A 23,222-nucleotide genomic window follows, 5' to 3' on the forward strand; every position below is an offset into this window, starting at 1 on the left:
TGCCGAATTTTGCTATAGTTGGCCTTCCCCCAATTTAACACTCTTCCTTTAGGACCACTCTCGTCTTTGTCCATGAGTATTCTAAAACTTACGGAATTGTGATCACTATTCCCAAAGTAATCCCCTACTGAAACTTCAGCCACCTGGCCGGGTTCGTTCCCCAATACCAGGTCCAGTATGGCCCCTTCCCGAGTTGGACTATTTACATACTGCTCTAGCAAATCCTCCTGGATGCTCCTTACAAATTCTGCTCCATCCAAACCCCTAACACTAAGTGAATCCCAGTCAATGTTGGGAAAATTAAAATCTCCCATCACCACCACCCTGTTGCTCCTACATCTTTCCATAATCTGTCTACATATTTGTACCTCTATCTTACGCTCGCTGTTGGGAGGCCTGTCGTACAGCCTCAACATTGTTACCGCACCCTTCCTATTTCTGAGCTCTGCCCATATTGCCTCACTGCTCGAGTCCTCCATAGTGCTCTCCTTCAGCACAGCTGTGATATCCTCTTTGACCAGTAATGCAACTCCTCCACCCCTTTTACCTCCCCTCTACCTTAGCCACTGCCCAAATATATCAGTTCACTCACCTTCCCAGAGCGCAATTCGACCGTTCCCACTCAGCTCTGCTGCCGAAATGAAGAACTTGCCTTCCCGGCAGGACCCTTGTACTCGCTCTCACCGCTCCCACTGCTGCTGCAAAAATGGAGGCCACTGAATCCACAAGGTAAGTATTTAAATGGGAAACTTACCTTCCCAGCAGCCCTCTGGTCCTCGCTCTCACCACTCCCGCTGCTGCTGCAAAAATGGAGGCCGCTGATGCCACAGGGTAAGTATTTAAATGGGAAACTTACCTTCTTGGCACCCCCCTGGTCCTTGCTCTCACTGCTCCCACTGCTGCTGCAAAAATGCTACGTTCTTTGTATGACTACAGTCAGAATTCTTTGAGCACCAATATTTACAAGTTTTTAAAAGTTCTGCTTTTCTATTTTGAATTACTTTACACTTTCCCACCTGAAAATTGCATTTCATTTTATTGCCCCACTCTTAAGCCTGCCTACGCATGTTTTTCCAAGCTTGCTTTCCACTTAGCTTTGTATCATCAGCAAACTTTGATATATTACAGTCTTTATCATTATCTAAATCATGAATGTAGGCTGTAAATAGCTGAGGCCCCAGTAATGACACTTGTCGTACTACACGAGTAACATTCTATCAGCTGGAAAAGGCTCCATTTATGTCCACGCTCTACTTTTTGTTTGGTAACGAATCCCCTTCCAGTTCTGATATATTACACACTGCTCCATGGCCCTTTGAGGTCTAGGGCTTTTGTTATATGTCAAGCAACTTAATTTGGAAGAAAATGTTTGCCTGTAATGTTAGACATCATAAAACAATGCTTTTTGAAATAATAAATAAAAGTTAATAAAACTCTTCTTTGGTCACCTTCGCCTCCGTGCCCATTTCTTTGGACAAGAGTCCTCTCCCTGTCCCAAAGACCCCTTCGCTCAGCTCCAACACTCTGCCTCCACCTGGACCCCTCCCTTTTCCAGCAATTTCTATTTTTGTCTATGATTTACAGTATCCACAGTTTTTTTCGTTTTTAAATAAAAGTTAATGTTAGAAATATCCCCTAATTCTGCTCTCTTTTGCAAACTCCCTGCCTTTTCTTTAATTGGTGGGAAGTGTTAGAATTTTCAGTAGAATTTTCAATAGCGTCAATCATGACAATTCATACTGACTGCTTAGAGTTCTGCTTTCCATGCCATTGTTTGTGCATTTATGATTAACACCCCAGTGCAGTCACCTAACATGATACATTTATCATTAGCTTGCAAGAGAAGCGGAGGAACATGTCCCTGGAACTTAACAATACTTGAGGCAGACAGGAAGCCTGTGTAGACATCAGAGTTTAAATGGAAGACAAAATTATGTCAAGCTTAGCATATTGCAGATGGAAGCATAGCAGAAAGAAAAATGGTGACGAGATGTGTATGTGAGGTGGGGATATCTGCCCTCTGTGTATGAAGTGGGGATATCTGGCAGTAGGGTGATGGTGTCTTTTTGTTTGGTGCTGACATCCTTACATCAAGTGGTGAGAATCTATACATGATGTAGTAGATGTCTGTGCAAGCGATAGTTTCAAATACAAACTTAGAATTGACCAGACCCTACCTTTTTCTTACTGTAAAAGGTTGCAGTTTATGTGCCTGGATCTAAGGGTGCACCGTCATTTGTTCGATTATACCAATACCCCAACTTCGAAGGTCCTGCCTCTGCCTTGGCAAATAAAAGTTTTTTTAAGGCTGACAAAGTGACGATGCTTTGGAATAAGAAAGGTAAGGTTTACTTGAATTGAGACTAACACTTGGGGCTGAATTTTACGTTCTCCCACTGGCAGGTTTGCTGTCCATAAAATTCCTCGGATGGTCTTCCCACCAGGCTTCTGTCTGCTCTGACCTCTTCACAGTGACATGGGTGAAGCCAAGACCAGCCTGTCCAACCCACTCTGAATTGAAGCCCTTGAGTAGCCTATTCGTACCAGAACTAAATGGGCCAAATCACTTCTTCCTACGCTGTACTAATTCTTTGACCTATGGGCTATTTCCTGCTCAGCCTCAATTTGCAGGGAAGTGGAAAGTAACCCTGCTCAAGCATTGTGGACAGGTGGAGGGAATGTCTCCATTCAACAGGAGGGTGGGGAGGGGGTCTTACCCCTCTACTGCCACAAGACCCTCCCAGTCTCTCCATCTTCACCCTTCTCAGCCCAGTCACCTGGGTCTCACCTTTCGTCCCTGCCCTGAGATCTCAATAATTACCTGATCTTTGGATACCTGAGACTTCGACCCTGTGGACAGCTTGCAGTCTCAGTCCAGTCCATTTCTGCTTTTTGTACTGCTGGAATGAGAAAGCAGGTGGACCATGTAATTGCTGTCTGAGCTGGAATTTCTGACTGAATGAGAGACGGACAGAACATCCTGCTGAACATCTTCTGTATCCTCTTTAAAGCCTCCACATTCCTCTGTTGTAACCAGAACTGTATGCAATATTCCAAATGTGGTCTAACAAAAGTTCAATACAACTGCAACATGCCTTGCCAATTTTTATACTCTGTGTCTCAAGCAATGAAGGCAAGCATGCTATACACCTTCTTGATGACCTTATCCACTTGTGTTGTCACTTTCAGAGAACTGTGGACCTGTACACTTAGATCCCTCAGTGTGTTAATGCTGCTGAGTGTTCTGCCGTTTACTGTATACTTTCCTCCTGCATTAGACCTTCCAACATGTATCACCTCACATTTGCCTGAATTAAACTCCATCTGCCATTTCTTCATCCAAGTTTCCAGCCTATCTATGTCCTGCTGTATCCTCTGGCAATCCTCCTCACTATCCTTACCTCCCCCAATCTTTATGTCATCTGCAAAATCTCTAATCAGGCCACCCACATTCTCCTCAAACTCATTTATAGATATTACCAATAACTTTGGTCCCAGCACTGATCCCTGCGGAACGCCAGATCGCCAGTTCAGAAAAACATTCTTCCACCATTACTGTCTGTCTTCTATGACCAAGCCAGTTCAGTATCCATCTTACTAGCGCACCCTGGCTATCATGTGACTTCACCTTTTGTATCAGGCTGCCGTGAGGGACTTTGCCAAAGGCCTTACTGAAGTCCATATAGACAACATCTACCGCCCTGCCCTTATCAAACATTTTTGTCACTTCCTCAAAAAACTCAATCAAGTTTTGAGACACAGCCTCCCCTGCACAAAGCCATGCTGCCTATCAGTAATGAGTCCATATTTTTTCCAAATATTAATAAATCCTCTCCCTAAGTATCTTCTCTAATAATTTCCCTACTACTGACATGTGGCTCACTGACATGTAATTTCATGGGTTACCCCTGCTCTCCTTCTTCAACAAAAGGACAACGTTGGCTATTCTCCAGTCGTCTGGGATCTCGCCTGTAACTAAAGAGTATATAAAGATTTCGTACAAGGCCCCAGCATTTCCCTCCCTCACGTCCTTCACTATTGAGGGATAGATCCTATCAGATCCTGGGGACCTGTATACGTTAATGCTTTTCAAAACATCAAACCATTTTTATATCAATATATTCTAGAATGTTAATGTACCCCTTTTTATACTCACCACTCACCATGTCCTTCCCCTTTTGTGAATACCAATGCAAAGTAGTTGTTAAGGACCTCACCCACTTCCTCTGACTCCACACATAAATTGCCTCCATTGTCCTTGAGTGGACCTACACTTTCCCTAACTACAGTCTTGTTCCTTATATGCATATAAAATGCCTTGGGATTTTCCTTAATCCTGTTTGCCAAGGTCACTTTTGGCCCTTCTAACTCCTTGTTTAAGTTCTTTACTGCTATCTTTATATTTCTCAAGGGCTCTGTCTGTCTTCGGTTTCCTAACCCTTACAAATGGCTCCTTTTTCCTTCTGACTAAGCTCACAATTTCTCTTGTCATCCAAGAATCCTGACTCTTGCCCTCCTTATCCTTCACTTTCACAGGAACGTGCTGGCCCTGAACTCTAATCAACTGGCTTTAAAAGATTCCCACATGACAGATGTGAATTTACCCCCAAATAGCCACCCTCAATCTACACCCTCCATGATCTTTGTATAAATATGCCATATTTCCAGTGAGTTGTAGTTAAGACATGTTGCATTAAGCTGAAATATTGTCGAGCCAGTTTGGGTGCTCAATACATACCGAGTGGGGACATATCTTTCCGCTTGAAGGTTTACGGATGCCAAAATTAACAGAATGCTTGAACTGGTTCAACTGACTGGGATGGTCAGTGTGTATGACTGAAGACCCTCCACTCAGTGAAGGGAGTAAGTGCAAATTATTAAAGCATTTATTGAGTATGCTTCACTTTAACGTAACCTGAGTCTCATTCCAAATATTCAAGGTTTAGCCTTTTGCCTTGGTTCTTTAGGCTCATTTGTGGCAAGGCAAAAACAAGCTGTTTGTATGTTCAGCCACTAATATCAGATGAGCACACCTTCTCACATTTGCCTTGGCTATTGCTAGGTCCTCCTTTATTTTTTCTCACTCCTCAAAGATTGTGGTAGTGAGAATGGGAATTCTCCCTGTGGAGACATGATGGGCCAAAGGGCCTGTTAATGATATGAACCCATTTTCTGTGGCTCTGATGCCTAGTATGTTGCCCACTTGTGGCCTCAAAGCTAAATTAAATTTCATTTCTTTGTTTTGGCTGTGTCAGTATTTTGACAATATTGGTCATTGAATTTCTTAAACTAATGTAAGTTGCAGAACAATACTGCTTCCCTTTTCAGTTTTATTAAGTTACTGCTCTGAATTTTCTGACTTCAGATTTTGGGATTTCTGGTTCAAAGAAAGATCTCAGCCAGTGACCACTCAAACATAAAGACGTAACAATAACTTTTTGGATGCCATAATCACCCATCGTTGTATCAAACCACACTGAGAATAATGTTCCAGAATGTAACAATAGCAGTGTTACAATTCCCCCATCAATTAGAGAGGGAGAGAAATGAGACAGAGTTCTTGCTTTCTGATCACTATTCAGTAAACCCTGATAGAAAGTACAAGTGTGAATTGCTGGGTAAGGGTAGAATTTGGGATATCACTTTTATACCTCCAATACCTACCTGAACTGTTCTGAGGAATGGTCACCTGACCTGAAACGTTAACTCTGATTTTTCCTTCACAGATGCTGCCAGACCTGCTGAGCTTTTCCAGCAACTTTGTGTTTGTTCCTGCTTTACAGCATCTGCAGTTCTTTCAGTTTTTATTTCACATTTTGCTGTTGGTAAGGGTCGTGTGAAGTGCCCTGAGATATTTCAAAGGTATTAAGTACTATGTTGATGCAAATTGGTGCATGCCTGAGATTTTTAATAGGTGCTGTCTTCCTTTAGGAACTGCTGTATTGGTGATAGCCAGCACGGATGTGGACAAGTCTGGAGCATCATATTATGGTGAACAAACCCTGCACTATATAGCATCTAATGGAGAAAGTGCATTAGTGCAACTGCGTATGTATTCTTTTTTCACATTTGTTTTTTCAGAATATGTTCTGAGAGCTGTTAATGTCTGTTGGTTGTTTGGTAAATAGAATCAAATTTTTCTTGCTTAAGGAAATCTATTTGTTACAAAACAGTATCAAGGATATTGTTTAAAAATTCAGTCATGGTGTGTGTGTGCATTGCTGGCTGGGCAGCATTAATTGCTGATCCCCAGTTGCCCTTGAAAAGGTGATGGTGAGTTGACTTTTTGAACTGCTGCAGTCCACTTGATGGAGGTGGACCCACAATGCCCTTACAGAGGGAGTTCCAGGAGTTTGACCCAGCGACGCTGAATGAAGGGCAATATATTTCCAAGTCATGATACTGTATGGCTTGGAGAGGAACTTTCAGGTGATGGTGTACCCGTGGATCGGCTATTCTTGGCCTTGTAGAGCGGTAGTGGTGATTGGCTTGGAAGGACTTGGTGAATTTCTGCAGTGTATCTTGTGGGTGGTTCATACAGCTACTACTGAGTATTGGTGAAGGAGGGAGTGAGTATATGTAGATATGGTACCAATCGTGTGGGCTGCTTTGTCCTGGATGGTGTCAAGCTGCTTGAGTTTTGGTGGAGCTGCACTTATCCAGGCAAGTGGGGAATATTACAGCACACATCTGACCTATGCCTTGTAGATGGTGGACAGGCTTTGGAAGTCAGAAGGTGAGCTACTCACTGCAAGATTGCTAGCCTCTAATGTGCTGTTTTGTTCACAGTACGTATATGGCTAATCCAGTTCAGTTTCTGATCAGTGATAAGTCCCCACAATGTTGATAATGGGCAATTCAGTGATTGTAAGCCTATTGAATGACTAGGAGTGATGATTAGATTCTCTCTTGTTGGTGATGGTCATTGCATAGCACTTGTGTGACATGAATGCTACTTGCCACTTGTCAGCCCATTTCGGTCTTCCTGCATTATTTAGGTCTTCCTGCATTTGGACATGGACTACTTCAGTATCTGAGGGGTAGTGATGGTGCTGGATATTGATCATCAACAAACATCCCCACTTTTGACTTTATGATGGAGGCAAGGTTATTGATGAAGTAGCTGAAGTAGTTAGGCCTTGAACATGACTCTAAGGAAAGCTGCAGAGATATTCTGGAGCTGAGATGACTGGTCTTTAACAACTGCAACCTCTGTCTTTGACTCCCAACAGCAGAGAGTTTTCCCTCGGATTACGATTGATGATTGTTTTGCTCAGGCACCTTGATACCACACTTGGTTAAATACAGCCTTGAGATGTCAAGGGCAGTAAGTCACACATCAGTGATACTCAGTGATTGGCTGTAAACATATAGAATTTCCTTTAACAAATTAAATTTGCATGTTATTTGTAGATAAAGGTTAACTTGTTTGAAAAATTGAATTATAGAAATCACAATTTTTGACTGATTTGATCGATTTTATTTATTACTGTCACATATTACAGTACAGTGAAAAGTGTTGTCTTATGTGCTTTATAGGCAGATTGTTCTATACAAGTGCATAAGGGTAACAGAACAGAGTGCAGGATACAGTGTTATAGCCACAGTGAAGGTGCAAAGAGAGATGAACATTAACATTAAAGAGGTCCATTCAAAAGTCTGATAACAGCAGGGAAGAAGCTATTCTTGAATCTGTTCTTACATGTATACAAGCTTTTATATCTTCTGCCCAATGGAGGAGGATGGAAGAGGGTATAACTGGGGTAGGAGGGGTCTTTGATTATGTTGGTTACTTTCCCAATGCAGTGGGAAGTATAGATGAAGTCAGTGGATGGGAGACTGGTTTGTGTGATGGACTGGGCTGTGTTCACAACTCTCTAGAGTTTCTTTCAGTCTTGGAAAGAGCAGTTGCCATGCCAAACTGTCATGCATCCAGATAGGATGCTTTCCATGGCGCATCAATAAAAATTTGTAAGAGTTTTTACAGCCATGCCAAATTTCCTTAGCCTCCTGAGGAAGTAGAAGCATTGCTATGCTTTCTTGACCGTTCTGTCAACATGGGTAGATCAGAACAGATTGTTGTTGTTTGTCACTCCCAGGATCTTCGCTTTTGATCATCTCCACCTCAGCACCCATGATGCAGACAGGGGCGTGCTCTCCACTCTGCTTCCTGAAGTCAATGACCAGTTCCTGAGATGTCTGTGCCACCTGTGATGCACATAACTGATCCAATGAAAATTCTCAGGCATTAGATTTGAGACATTTGGGTTGCTCTGGATTGTAATCCAATTCTCTAAAAGGTTAGAGATTGTCAATTGATTATCATGTCCATTCGTGATACATTAACATGTAGCATAAAAATTACAACTTCTGCCTGAAGTTGTCAGCCTCAAGTAAGTATGCACAGAATCCCTACAGTGTGGAAACAGGCCCTTTGGCCCAACAAGTCCACACCAATCCTCAGAGCATCCCAACCAGACACATACCCCTATAACCCACCTAATCCACACATCCCTGAACACTACAGGCAATTTAACCTGGCCAATCCACCTAGCCTGCACATCTTTGGACTGTAGGAGGAAACCAGAGCATCCGGAGGAAACCCACGCAGACATGGGGAGAATGTGCAATCTCCACACAGACAGTTGCCAGAGGGGGAATCAAACCCGGGTCCCTGGCGCTGTGAGGCAGCAGTGCTAACCACTGAGCCACTGTGCCGCCCCAATTGTTTCTTTAATATTCTCGGAATGGGGTAACCAGCCCTCCCAAACAGAATTAAAGATTGGTCTCTCAAGCATGATTGCTCACAACCTGGAGGAGAAACACTTGGCATTTGTGGTTCAGCTGAACTGCTTCTGCAGTTAGTATTTGCAGTTCCCACCCCACTGTCATTCCTGGCTCTTTAGTCTCAGGCATTGCCTATCTGCTTTCTGAAAATTTCAACTCTCTCTACTGTTAACAATAATTTTCATGCATAGAGGTTGCAAAAGATTAAGGATTCGCTTGGTATGTATTTGTTTTGTTGCTACTGCACAATTGCTAATATTGTCACTTTTTACAAATCACAATGTAGTCTGCAGGCATTGCAAAGACTGCAGTGCACTGCTAATTTAAAACTGCTGCCGTGGTTACACGATTTCTGACATCTCTCATTTGTGTTTTCTCAGATTTGTTTATTTTATAATTGCATTTTTGGTTGTAGTTGAAATAAAATGAGTTCTTTCGCTAAAGCCAAAGATCGTCATCATTATTTCCTAACAATTCAGCAAATTAATGGAAAGGGCTGGGTTTAGTGTCATCACTGTGGATTCAGTACATTTGAAGAGTGGGTTAAATATGTTGATGATGACATTGTGCTCACCTTTGTACAGTGAATGCTGAAACATTTGGAAACTGCAGTAAGATCAGATGTCACATGATAAGCTGTCCAGGAATGTGGCCAACTAGAGTTTGGAACTCTGTTGGTTTGCTGTTTTTATTGATTGATTAGATGTGGATATTTGCCTGTGGTTTCCCACATACTTGTGTTAACTGGGATAGGTTATTCTCCACTTTCTAATTAGATACTTAATTCACTGAATTGTACTGAGGACAGCCATCATGAATCAAGTGGAGTACTCCAGATGTCTTGCTGTGGCAGATCTTTCCTGATTCTACACCTGCATATAGCCAGCAGGGACTAGGCTTTTTCATATTTCTGATCTCTGCTCTTGGATATGGAGCTGTCTATTGGAACTGTACAGAAAACAAGAATGTAGAACATTACTGTCAATTAAAATAGGACAGAAGGCCAAACACAGATGTTGAAATGAATAAATGCCAGCATTAGACACAAGAAACAGCTGGATGCTGTCATGAAGGAGCACAGTTGTTGTATAGATGGATGAGAAATGATAAGCTGAATGACTTCTTTATAGTATCTACCTTATGAAATATAAGTGACTTTATAGAAAGGATCCTGGTGGAATTCTTTCAGTGCAATATTTTCTACTAATCAGAAAGGCAAAAATAAGAGAAAATTGCCATGTTGTTGCTTATGACTGTCTTTCCTGATGCTGGTTGGACAACTTAAGACTTCCAGGACTTTACTGTTTGGGTTATTCCACCAGTTATGTCCCTCCAAAAGCTAATGAGCCCATTACTATTCTCTGTCTTACTTCCTCTCTAGCTGTATGGTGGCTGTGTTATATAATGTGTCAGAACTTGAGCAGGTGCCAGAGACTAAATATTTTTTTCAATTCAATCCAGGAAATGGGTATCACTGACAGGACCAGCATTTATTGCCCATTCCTAGTTGCCCTGGAGAAGCTGGTGGCAAGCTGCCTTCTTGAAACCCTGTAGTCTGTTAGGTTTAGGTGTACCCACAATCCCACAAATCAGGATAGTGAGTGACTTGGAGGGGAACTTTCCGCTGGTAGTGTTCCCATGTATTGGCTGCCCTTGCCTTGTTAGATAGTTATAAGTTTGGAAGTTATAGGTTTGGAAGGTGTTATCTAACGAGACTTGGTGAATTGACCTGCTATTCTGCTGTAAACCCCGATAGCTCAATGTGCCCATTTAGTGCAGTTTACTGCTTCTCAAGTTGACAACAACTGCTATTCATATACACCTTGAATATCTGAAGACAGTTCAAAGGACTGTTGTCAAACAGAATTTAACAATGAAACACATCAGGACATAAGAGGATAAGTGACCAAAGGCATGGTCAAAGGCATAAGTTTTAAGAAATGTCTTAAAAGGGGAGGTAGAGATGGGCCAGTTTAGGGGTGAAATTCCAGAGCTTAAGGAGGAGGCAGCTGAAGGTACAGCCTTCAATGACGGTGTGATTAAAAATTGAGGATGCACAAGAGATTGGAATTGGAAGAGTGCAGAAATCTCAGAGGTTGTAGAGGTGAAGACAGTTACAGAGATAGAGAAGGGGAAAGACATGGGAGGGAATTGAAAATGAGGAAGACAAATTTAAAATTGAAGTGTTGCATGACCAAGAGCCATTGTAGGTTAGCCAGCACAGGGGTGATGAGTGAATAAAATGTGATGGAATTTGTGAAGGTTTTGGGTGAGCTCAAGTTTATGAAGGGTGTTTGGTATAAGACTGACAGCGAATGCACTGGAATAAGCTGTATAGACTGAAGAAATTTGTGTTTGTATTGTGCCTTCTCAGGCCTTTGTCATGTCCCAGGTTGCTTTTCATCTTATGGATTGCATTTTGAAGAACAATTACTGTTGTTACCAATCAGAGCAAAAAAACGATCCACGATTAGCAGGTTAATCAATGACCAGAACTTCTTGAGTTTTGAGGGTGTGAATATTTGTTAGAGCGTTGGGAGAACTCCCTACCCTTCTAGGCGTGCTGTTGGATCACTTGCGCACAGTTAAACTTGCAGGACCTTCATTTATTCTGGCATTCCTATAGCACTGCAAAGGCTGTCACCTAAATTTATGCTGAAGTCTATGAGAAGGCTTGAACTTATGATGCTGACTCAAGCAAGAATGCCACCACCTCACCAAATATCCTTAATATCTTGTTTAGTTTGGAATCCGTTTTTCTAGGATTACCCCTCTGTGAAGTGTCCTTGCACATCTTTTCTCTATTAAAGACCCTATGTAATGTTATTGCCATATTGAGGTGGAGTGACAGCATCTTATTGTTGAAAAAATTTTCTCTTTCAGCAAAAAATGGCCCAATTTATGATGTTATCTGGAATCCAAACTCACTTGAATTTTGTGCTGTGTATGGTTTCATGCCTGCTAAAGCTACAGTCTTCAACCACAAGTGTGACCCTGTCTTTGATTTTGGCACTGGCCCTCGGAATGCGGCCTTCTACAGCCCTCAGGGACACATCCTCGTACTGGCGGGCTTTGGAAACCTCCGAGGACAAATGGAAGTGTGGGACGTAAAAAAGTACAAGCAAATTTCTAAGCCCCAAGCTGCTGATACAACCTCCTTCTCATGGTGCCCAGATGGAGAGCACATTGTAACAGCAACCTGCTCACCAAGACTACGGGTTAGCAATGGCTACAAGATCTGGCACTACAGTGGCGCCGTCCGTCATAAAGTTGAAGTGCCATCGAACTCTGAGCTCTGGGAAGTGCAATGGCAGCCTTTTGTAGATGGGGCTTTCCCGGAAAAGCCCATCAAATATCAGACTGTTCCCAATGATGTCCCTAGTATTGATGTCAAACCTGCACAGGCTTACAGACCCCCAGCATTGAGAAACAAGCCAGTAACGAGTTCTAAATTGGTGAGTGTGGTACATTTGGTTATTTGAGTTTGGGTTCCCTTTTTAACATCTGTACAACTTTTAATAGTTTTTTTTCGCTCTTGCTATTAATTTTCCATCATTGGAAGTCTGTTCTGAATGTATATTGAAGTCAAATTAATATTTCAGAACCCAGTATAAAAATGCCCTGCATTCCTATCCCATCAAAATATTTAACAGCATGCTATGAATTTATAGGGAAATAAAAATGGGAAGCTTAGATTTTAGTGCATCTGAACCCTTTCGTTCACTCTGGGTTAAAAGCTGTGGATTCAATCCCTCCTGAAAGATTTGATCACTGTCACTTCAGTGCATTTATAAAATTCTTCATCGCTACAGGAACGAGGATGTCTTGCTGCAATTAGATGCGGCATTGGCGAGACCACACCTGGAATATTGTGTGCAGTTTGGTCTCCTTATCTGAGGAAGGATGTTCTTGTTATAGAGAGAGTGCAGCGGAGGTTTATCAAATTGACTCCTGGAATGATAGGACTGATCTATGAGGAGAGATTGAGTCGGTTAGGATTGTATTTGCTGGAGTTTAGAAGAATGAGGGAGTATCTCATAGAAACCTATAAATTTGTAACAGTACTAGACAGGTTAGATGCTGGGGGAGTCCAGAGCCACGTGTCACAGTTTAAGGAGAAGGGCTAAACCCTTTAGGACTAAGATGAGGAGAAATTTCTTCACCCACAGAGTGGTGAGCCTATGGAATTCACTAATACAGAAAATGATTGAGGCCAAAACATTGTGTTTTCAAGAAGGAGTTAAATGTAGTCAAAGGGAGCAAGGGATATTGGAGAGGGTGGGATTAGTGTATTGAGCTTGATGATCAGCCATGATCAGATTGAATGGTGGAGCAGGCTTGAATGGCCTACTCCTGCTCCTATTTTCTATGTTTCTATCATACCCTCATTGCTGTTGGTATGCAACTCCTTCACACAGTGGATCCCTACAGTCAGCAAAGCAGGAGCTATTCACATCAGTATTATAATTTATTTACAGCATAAATCCCTTATATAATACTGCAACTTTGCCTTAAATAAAACTTATCAGCAGAGAGCCTTCTCACTCGCACACTCAATTGACTACTAAGATATCACGGAGATCATGATAATGCAGTAAACTTATAGTATTTCAGTTATGTAATTTTTGCCAGTTTTTCAAGAGTGCCTGTTAAGACAAAGTTTGCTGTATACACATGTATGTGTCCTTTTGAGTTAGCCTTAATAAATACAGGACATCTCAACTGTGTATGGAGCAACATGTTCCATGATTCCAAAAGGAGCTCTCTGATGGACACATCTTGTGAGCGATTGCACCAGTTAGTTGTGTTCCTGGTGACACCTACATCACAGTTAAAACTGCTGCTTTCTTTCAGGCTTTTAGCATCCAGGAGTTTGAAATGTACATCTGGAATGCCTCTTGCATTATCAAGTATGCTGTACCCAGTGCTCGAATAATTCATTTACACTTCTTTCCCTTCACGTTTGTATTAAACTGAACTGAAGAGGTGCTCTCTTTTATTACTGTGCACTGCATTATCTTTACAATGTGAGTGTTGAGATTGATGAGGGCAGAGCAGTGGATGTTGTCTATGTGGACTTCAGCAAGGCATTTTACAAGGTTCCGCTTGGTAGACTGGCTAGTAAGGTTAGATCACATGGAATCCAGGGAAAGCGAGCCATTTGGATACAAAATCGGCTTGAAGGTAGGAGAGAGAGGGTGGTGGAGGAGAGTTGTTTTTCTGACTGGAGGCCTGTGACCAGCAGTGTGCCCAAGGATTGGTGCTGGGTCCACTGCTTTTTATCATTTATATAAATGACTTGAATATGAATATAAGAGGAATGGTTAATAAGTTTGAAGACGACACCAAAATTGGTGGTGTAGTAGATGGTGAAGAAGATTATCTCAGAGTACAATAGGACCTTGTTCTGATGGGTAGACAGGCTGAGGAGTGGCAGATGGAGTTTAATTTAGATAAATGTCAGGTGTTGCATTTTATTAAGGCAAACCAGAACAGGATTTATATACTTAATTGTAGGGCCCTGGGGAATGTTGCTGAACAAAGTGACCTTGGGGTGCAGGTTCATAGTTCCTTGAAGGTGGAATCCCAGGTAGACAGGGTTGTGAAGTAGGCATTTAATACACTTGCCTTTATGGGTCAGTGCATTGAGTTTAGGAGTTGGGAGGTCATGTTGCAGCTGTACAGAACATTGGTTAGGCTACTTTTGGAATATTGTATTGAGTTCTGGTCTCCCTGCTTTGGGAAAGATTTTGTTAAACTTGAAAGGGTGCAGAAAAGATTTACATGGACAACAAGGGGTTGGAGGTTTTGAGCTATAGGGAGAGGTTAAATAGGCTGGGGCTATTTTCGCTGGAGCATCAGAGATTGAGGGGTGACCTTATAGAGGTTCATAAAATCATGAGGAGCATAGATACGGTGAATAGCCAAGGCCTTATTCCCAGGGTAGGGGAGTCCAAAACTAGAGGGCATAGGTTTAAGGTGAGAGGGGAAAGATATGAAAGGGACCTAAGGTCAACATTTTCATGCAGAGGGTGATGCATGTATGGAACGATCTGCCAGAGGGAGTTGTGAATTATAGCATTTAAAAGGTATCTGGATGGGTACAGGAATAGGAAGGCCAAATGCTGACAAATGGGTTTAGATTAATATAAATATCTGATCGGCATGGACAAGTTGGACCAAAAGGCCTATTTCCGTGCTGTACAAATCTATGACTCTATGACTGTACTGTAGCAAGCGGCTATTAATCACAGTTAATAATATGGAAGTAAACTCTGTGCATTGGAAACTGCCTGCAGAGCTAGATGATGCTTTCCTTTTAGCTTCTGGTTCCTGGATTCATATCCCAGCTCAGGCTGATGAGGATGATCATGCCAGCATTAAAGATTGTCTTGAACAGAGGTACTCAACCTACAGTACCTGGTCCATGTGCAACCAATGAACCTTGGGAACCCAACTAATTTAGGCAAGGGAACACAATCCTGTTTGTTGTTCTTATCCACTGGCTTGGCCAGTTTGCATTTGGTTGTTGTCAAGTTCTGAATATGGCTGTTTTAAGCTTGTTACCTTGTTGATGGATGAATTCTAAATTAGAACACCCAAGATCTGTTGATATCCCAATTTGTTATGTATAGAAATTGATTTGAATATAAATTTATAGCTGAACTGCAGAGCTCAATGAAGCATACCCGTAATGACCCATAAAAACATGGACATAATTGATTTCATTCTGATGCTATGGTATAGACTGGTGCTAAATGTCAAATTAGCCAATTCAAGCAAAGGCTGTATTTTGCCAGGCCCCAGTACATACTAGTTATGGTTTATTTAACAACGGTAGCATATGAGTCTACAAATAGGGAAATATCAGGCTTATGCTCATCTTGTTGAATATATCTAAGAGAATATATTATCTTGAATATATCTTCAAGTGATAAATAAGAACATTAGAAATAGATGCAGGAGTTGGCTATTCGATTCATGCTTTGTTCTTCAGTGAAGTCATGGCTGATATGGGTTTTGCTTCCCACTCCATACCCGTATTACTTGATTCCCTTACCAACTTTTGCCAGTCTCTGTCCTGACTGCTCTCAGCAACTGAGTCCCCTGGGGGTAGAAAATTCTGAAGATTTGCACTATTTGCTGAATGAAGATATTTCTCCTCATCATAAGATAACACTTTTCACTGTGTCTTGGTACGCATGACAGTAATAAATCAAATCACCTCAGTTCTAAATGGCTAGCCCTTATTCTCAGACAGTGACTTGTTTGAGATTTTTGAGCCAGAGGAATTGTGCTTTCTACTCTGTCAAACACTGTCAATAGCTTTGATATTTCAGTGAGATGATCTGTCATTCTTCAAACTCCAAAGACTTGACTCAATCCCTCCTCCCAGTAAAAATGAGCAAGGAGAAACAAATTTAAAAGTTGCTGCTTTTTCTTCAAAATTTTTTGTTCAAAATGTAATAAATGCATACATTTTTAAACTTCATAAAAGTTATCTCACCTCCTGTCTTGCTGATCTTATCTCGGACAACAGTACTATAATTGACCTAAATGCACTTGAGTAGAAATAGGAAAATAGCTAAGAGTTTACATCCCTGATTGCTATTTGGACACAGCTGTTTGGTGGTCTGTTTGTGAAGGCAGGATCTGGTTTTTGCAATAATGCAGCCCATGACTATTTAGCGTGCTGACATTCAATATCAAAATTTCTACATGTCCACTAAAGCGAGGTGTTGGGTCCTGACTTGTATTGTACCCACCAAGATTCATCAGAAGGGGAAGAAAGGAAATTGAATGGATTTGAAATGAATTTGGTAACAAATGTTGCATAGTTTGCTCAATGTTGAGAAATGTTGTGTGCTGTGAATTTATAATTTGTGAATTCAAAATGAGCATATGTAAGTTTTAAACTAAAGGCTACTGATTGTACATTGAATATATATTTATTTACAATGTCATGTACACCTGCATCTCATGTATAACCTATTTTCTTTCCAACTAGCATGAAGAGGAGCCACCTCAGAACATGAAACCACAAACTGCAGATAAGCAACTTTCAAAAGCTGCTCTAAAAAATCAAAAGAAACGAGAGGCTCGAAAGGCAGCAAAGCAGGTATTTTCACACGCCAGCTCAATCACCACAAACACCCTTGCTATGTCTGTTGCTTCTCTAACCTTTCACAATCATTTCTCCGTGTGGTTGTTGTTAAATAAACAGATAAGAGCTTGGCTTTAGAAAAGCATATGAGAGAGCAAGCAGAGATTCTTGATATTAATGACCTTCCTTCCCTGCCTCCCCATCTGCAGGAGAGCAAGTCAGATGTTACACATGAAGCACCATCTGACCGAGAACCTAGAGCTGTACAATCTTCTGAGGGCCACGGTGACCCAGAAGTCGATAAGAAAATTAAGAACATCAAAAAGGTAAGCTGTTGGGAAGATGTGTAGGGCTGGCGGAGGAGAAGATGAACAGCAAAACAAGTCAGTGTGTATATGTTGATGAATTAAAAATATATTTTGCTATTTTAACAGTAAAACCATGTTTTGCACTTCATTTATCACAGAAATGGGTTTGATTGCATCTCAAAGCCTTTGACTGCTCACCACTTAACAAAGGATTTTTTTGTTGCAGAAACTTAAAGCAATTGAACAACTAAAAGAACAAGAAGCATCCGGCAAACAACTAGAAAAAAACCAGGTATTAAAAAAGTTAATGCTTTCTATTTGGGTTTTATATGCAGCTGGCAGATATCCAAGTACCAAACAATTGTCTGTTTGCTCCGTGCCCTAATTTGGATGCCACCTACAAGTTTCTGTTCGCTGCCCCAGCAGTGTCTGAAGGGTTTGGTATGCTAAAGCGAAACCCAGAAATCAAATAGTAGATCTGTCTGTAACCGATGAGAGAAATCATAGGTTGGAGTTTGCTTTGCTTCTTCCTTAGACAGACTTCAAGATGGAGGATGACTTGCTTCCACTCTGGTTTGATGGGTTCTGAAATGTATTATGGCCAAGACTTGAGGAGTACATTGACTCTCTCTAGTCCTTCTCCTGCACGGGTCACAACATAAATTTAATGGTCAGTCGTACGCTTCCTTTATGTCAGATCTACAATAATAGTATCCACCAACCAGTAAGTATCAAATTGAGTATTACTGAACACACTTTGTCAAAACGTTACATCTTGTACTAAACAGGATAATTCACAAAAATAAAGGAAAAAGAACATACAGCGCATGGGAGAAGAGTGCTGGTTGTTTGATACGTGGACTCTTGTTGGGTAGAAACATTGTCATGAAGCGTGCACAAGTTGCTGATGATTGACAGTTAACAGCCAGACTTTGATTCAAGACAGTAGTGACATGAGTGGCACGCACCACTAAGAGGATGCTGCCAAAAAGACATTCTGCGTATCACGCAAATTAATAATGTGACATATGAATTTCAGTGCCATTGCAATGCCAGGGTGTAGGCCATATGTCATAAAGATGGGTAACTTGTATCAAACAACATACTCATAACAAGCAGCAAACAGCATCAACAGCATCTCGCTTTGACTGTTCTCAACTAGTAAGGTACTGACCCCACTCAACCAGACTGCGCTTGCAGAATTCACATTAAATGTGATTGCACACTTGGACAACATTTACAAGATAATCCTGAATGTGAGAAGTGACAATCAATTTAGGATTGACATTCTGGCTTGCATGTACTGAAAGCTGCTTGTATTATCACTCTGGCCCCTGTTCTTTACAGACAGAAAGAACAATTAGATGCACTCAGCCTGTTTCAACTCAACAACAGTCATTCACTGGTTCATTTTTCAGAGCAATGCTTTGATCCATCAGCATTAACCTCACTTGTTTAAAACTTAAATCCTAGCAGTTAAAAATGTTGATTAAAGTTTAAGTTGGAAACTTGATGCAACAGGATCTCCATCAGAAATCCAAATTGAATGAAGAACTGGTTAACTTCTCATCCACTAATTTAGCAGTGATTGTTCACAAGTGTATGGTCTCTAGGAATCTAGTAGCAGAATAGTAAGAATATATAGGCGTCCCGCTTATGTTTTTATTAAAAATGGTCCACTAAATAGATGATGAAAAACTGGTATGGGAATTAGAGGTACCAGATTAATTGTGTGTTATGGTTTTCCCACCATCTGACACATATGGCATGTTTTACAAAACAACACCATGTCCTTGTGAAGACCTGACCAGTGTAAATATCTACCTATATGTCCTTGGGGCTTCCTGATTCCCATGTCCTGCCCTAGCAACTTTCGGAGCTATTCTTAACATTTCTTGATAATATTTGGGCTGGTACCACTAGCTGGTGAACTGCTATCCCACTTGTGGTCCACTTGTCTGTGAGGAGGTCTCCACTTCCTCATCAGAATCTCATTTTTATTACAGTAGCATTCTGGCATGCCTACTTCAGCTTAAGCTAAAGCCAATTGGGCTACTTAATTCTGCACCAGTTTGCTGTACCTCAATTGGAGGAGACTTATTGAACATTTCCCTCAGATTATCCATAACTCCAAAGAAATTTTCAGATAGCCAAATTATGTCTTTGGTGCCAATTTGATCTTCAGTTATGACCTTTGTTGAGTCATTGTTCAAGTTACAACGCATGAAGGAAATATCTCTGGAACCTCTTCCTGTAATTGCTCTGTCTCCTTGACCTCATGTGGCCTTTCCATAATATGGGACAAAGCACTATCTTTGCTCCAGCCAAATTGTTCCCCAGGCGTAGGTTGACTATGTCTTCAGGTAAACAATGGATAACCCTTATAATTGGTTTTCCAGATAATAAATCACACTCTAGGTGCACCCTTTCCAAAGGTACAGGGATATACTCTCCACTGTTACCACTCACTAAAACCTTGGCATTCATGTGACACTGCCTGTGGGAATGTCATGCCTTTCCCCAGCAAGAGTTTGGTTGTCTTCTCCATCCATGAGTATGAGTATAGGTTTACTTGCCTATTTTGAGAAATAAGGATTTCCCCTTCCCCTTTAAAGAATTCCCTGGAACTCTCAGTATACTCACAGCAGTGTTAATACTTGATCCCACGGAGCAACAACTGTGTCTGTTTACTGTCTTTGTCTGCATTGATCTTGTGCGCCCAAAAAGCTGGAAAATAGGTCTAGATCAATTTCGGATATCTGACCAGCATGGATGAGTTGGACCAAAGGATCTGTTTCCGTGCTTTGCATCTCTATGACTCTAAGTCCTATGCTTTTCCCTATATTTGCAGCAGTCTGCACGATGGTGTCACAGCTTGTGACCACGGAAATCTTCTATCCTTCTTGGGTTTGTGGGGGTAATGGGTAAGGGATTTGGATTTGTGGATCAGCTCATAATTGTCAGTCACCTCAGCTGTTGCTACCTTCTTATTTTCTGTCTGAGATCTTATTAATGGAGACAGTGAGTTTTTGAAATTTTCCAAGAGACTTGTTTCCTAGGTGTCTTGTTCCTAGGCTTCATTTTCACAACATGGTTGAGACGAACTTGTTCTGGGGAGATTAAAGATCAAATCTTGGCCTTTTCTGGTCTTTGGTTTCAACTCCAAGCCGAGTAATTGCCCAATTAAGCTGCTGGAGGGAGCCAAATTCAACTTTTCTTGATTCAAACTATTCTGCTGACCTGGTTATATTGGCACCATTGCTATGAATTGATTTCTTTGACTACACACCTCTCTATTTACAGCTGGAGAAAATACTGAAAGAAGATGCTCTTCTGAAGGAGCTAGAAGACCTGGAACTGGGCCTGTAAATATCCCCAAGAAGTTCAAAATACCTGCTTTTATTTGTCATTGGAAAATTATTTTCATTGTGAATTTGTGATTAAAATCCAAATACTGTACTATGCAATGTAAAAGATTTAGACAGTGTTAAAATAAATGAGGATAACAGAATATAAAAAAATTGTTTATTGTGAGTAAAATATACTACTTTGGTCAAAAATTTGCATTTCAGTTCAAGATTCCAGTGCAAATTTAGCACCTCTTATTGATTTCACAGCCAATAAAGTAACATTCAATGTGTCCATTGTTGAAATGTTGGTGAACGAGGCAGCCAATTTGTGCACAATGAGGTCCCACAAACAGCAATGAAATACTGATCAGATAATCTGTTTTGATTGAAGGTGAAATGCCAGTCAGGCTGGAGAACTGTCATATGCTGCTGCTTCAAACAGCATGTTGTACTTTGTTGGGGGCGGGATAGCAATTATAATGTACGAGGTAGAATTTCAAATTCAGTTTGAGGGGGAGAACTCAGTACTCAAACCAATGTTTTCGACATAAGTAAAGGTCTTTACAGAGGCATTAGGAAAGACTTGTCTAAAGCCCGGCCTGACAAAATAGACTAAGGGGAAGGTCAGTAAATGAGCTGTGGCAGATATTTAAACAAATATTTCATTATGCTCAGCAAAAATTTATTCCAATCAAAGAAAGGAACTGGATGAGAAGGATGAACTACTTGTGGTTAACAAAAGGTCAAGGAGAGTGTCCAATCAAAAACAAAAGCATATAAATTTGCAAAAACTGGTGTTGGGCCAGAAAATGAGGACTTTTTTTCAGGAACCAGCAGCAATATGGCTCTAAGTTAACAAAAGGGACAAAACTGACTTGGCGCAAATATAAAAACAAACAACAAGAACTTCTACAGGTATATAAAAAGAAAGAGGAGCTAAAGTGAAAGTTGGACTCTTGGCAGATAACACAGAAATGGCAGATAATTTAAACCAAAATTATATATCGGTCTTCATGGTGGAGGACACTATAAACAACTCAGAGACAGCAGATAAGCAAGGTGCCAATTGGAGGACTGATCTTGTGTCAGTCTCTGTCATGTGGGACAAAGTATTTGACAAACTAATGGGACTGAAGACAAACAAGTTGCCAGGACCTGATAGCCTGCACCCGACGGAACCGTTTCGTGGAGCATCTGTGTAATTGTGTGCAATAGTTGACAACACCTTCCAGTTGCTAACCATTTTAACTCCCACTCCCACTTCCTTGATGACATGTCCATCCTGGGCCACCTCCAGTGCCACAATGATGCCACACGCAAACTGAAGGAGCAACACCTCATATTCTGCCTCAGGAGCCTACAGCCTGATGGCCTGAACATAGAATGCATCAGTTTTAAAATCACCCCACCCTTGGCCTCCTCCCATGTCCAACCCTCCCTGTCATTCCCGCATCCTTGACCTGACACAACCTATCCATCTTCTTACCCACCTATCCGCCCCACCCTTCCCACTGACCAATCCCCACTACCCCCCACCTGCATCCACCTCTCACCATCCCACCTTCCCTCCTCCCTCTCACCTGCTTGACCTGACACAACCCATCCATCATCCGCTCCACGCTTCCCACTGACCAATCCCTATTACCCCCTGCCTGCATCCACCTATCACCATCCCACCTTCCCTCCTCCCTCTCACCTGCTTGACCTGACACAACCCATCCATCATCCGCTCCACCCTTCCCACTGACCAATCCCTATTACCCCCTGCCTGCATCCACCTATCACCATCCCACCTCCCCTCCTCCCTGTCACCTCTTTGAGCTGACACAACCCATCCATCACCTTCCCCACCTATCTGCTCCACCCTTCCCACCAGCCAATCCCCATTACCCCCGACCTGCATCCACCCCACCTACCTTTCCCCAGCCCCACCCATCCTCCCTCTCTCCTCCTTGACCTGACACAACCTGTCCATCTTCTCTCCCACCTATCCGCTCCACCCTTCCAACTGACCAATCCCCACCTTCCTTACCCCAGCCCCACCCCTCTTCCCTCTATTTATTTCCCAGCTCCCTTCCCCCTCCCCAGTTCTGAAGAAGGGTCCCGCTCCAAAATGTCAACTTTCCTGCTCCTCTGATGCTCCCTGACCAGCTGTGTACCTCCAGTTCCACACTGTGTTGACTCTGACTCCAGGATCTGCAATTCTTGGTATCTTCATATTATAATCAGGATATAATAAATCTGCAATGGAATATAGAAGGGTTGAGTGAGTGGGCAAAAGCCTGGCAAATGTAGTTTAATGTAGGAAAGTGTGAGGTCATGCACCTTGGTAGGAAGAACCAAAACATAGGAGTTCAGGCCTGGGGCAGATCAGCCATGATCTTATTCTGTGGTGACGCAAGCTTGAGAGATTGAATTGTTGGCATCTCTTATTTCTTACATTCTCACCACGATCTAATTGAGTGGTGGAATAGGCTTGATGGGCTGGATGCCTAGTCCTATTACTCTGTACTCAAGGGTATTTATGAATATGTAATATAGTCCAGTCAAATTGTAAAAAAAAGTTGCTTCCTTCATGATCAGCAACCTTTCTACATTCATTCAGAGATAGTAGGAACTTCTGATGCTGGAGTCTGAAATAACAAGGTGTGGAGCTGGAGGAACACAGCAGGC

At 41.8% G+C, this 23,222-nt stretch overlaps 1 protein-coding gene across 3 annotated transcripts in view; it reads left to right on the top strand.

Annotated features, from left to right (window-relative positions):
* Positions 1–20,720, top strand: part of eif2a (eukaryotic translation initiation factor 2A) — a 51,594-nt gene extending 30,874 nt beyond the window's left edge. For all 3 annotated transcript variants that reach the window (XM_020516563.2, XM_048604811.1, XM_048604812.1), the window contains 7 exons: positions 2,197–2,341; positions 5,932–6,048; positions 11,671–12,242; positions 16,796–16,906; positions 17,101–17,217; positions 17,426–17,491; positions 20,503–20,720. In XM_020516563.2, the coding sequence (XP_020372152.2) occupies positions 2,197–2,341; positions 5,932–6,048; positions 11,671–12,242; positions 16,796–16,906; positions 17,101–17,217; positions 17,426–17,491; positions 20,503–20,568 (1,194 nt within the window). In that variant the 3' untranslated portion in view covers positions 20,569–20,720. The remainder of the gene's footprint in view (positions 1–2,196; positions 2,342–5,931; positions 6,049–11,670; positions 12,243–16,795; positions 16,907–17,100; positions 17,218–17,425; positions 17,492–20,502) is intronic.
* Positions 20,721–23,222: the final 2,502 nt, after the last annotated feature.

This window comes from Rhincodon typus, chromosome 13 (assembly GCF_021869965.1).
Source record: "Rhincodon typus isolate 14 chromosome 13, sRhiTyp1.1, whole genome shotgun sequence".
Taxonomy (NCBI): Eukaryota; Metazoa; Chordata; class Chondrichthyes; order Orectolobiformes; family Rhincodontidae; genus Rhincodon; species Rhincodon typus.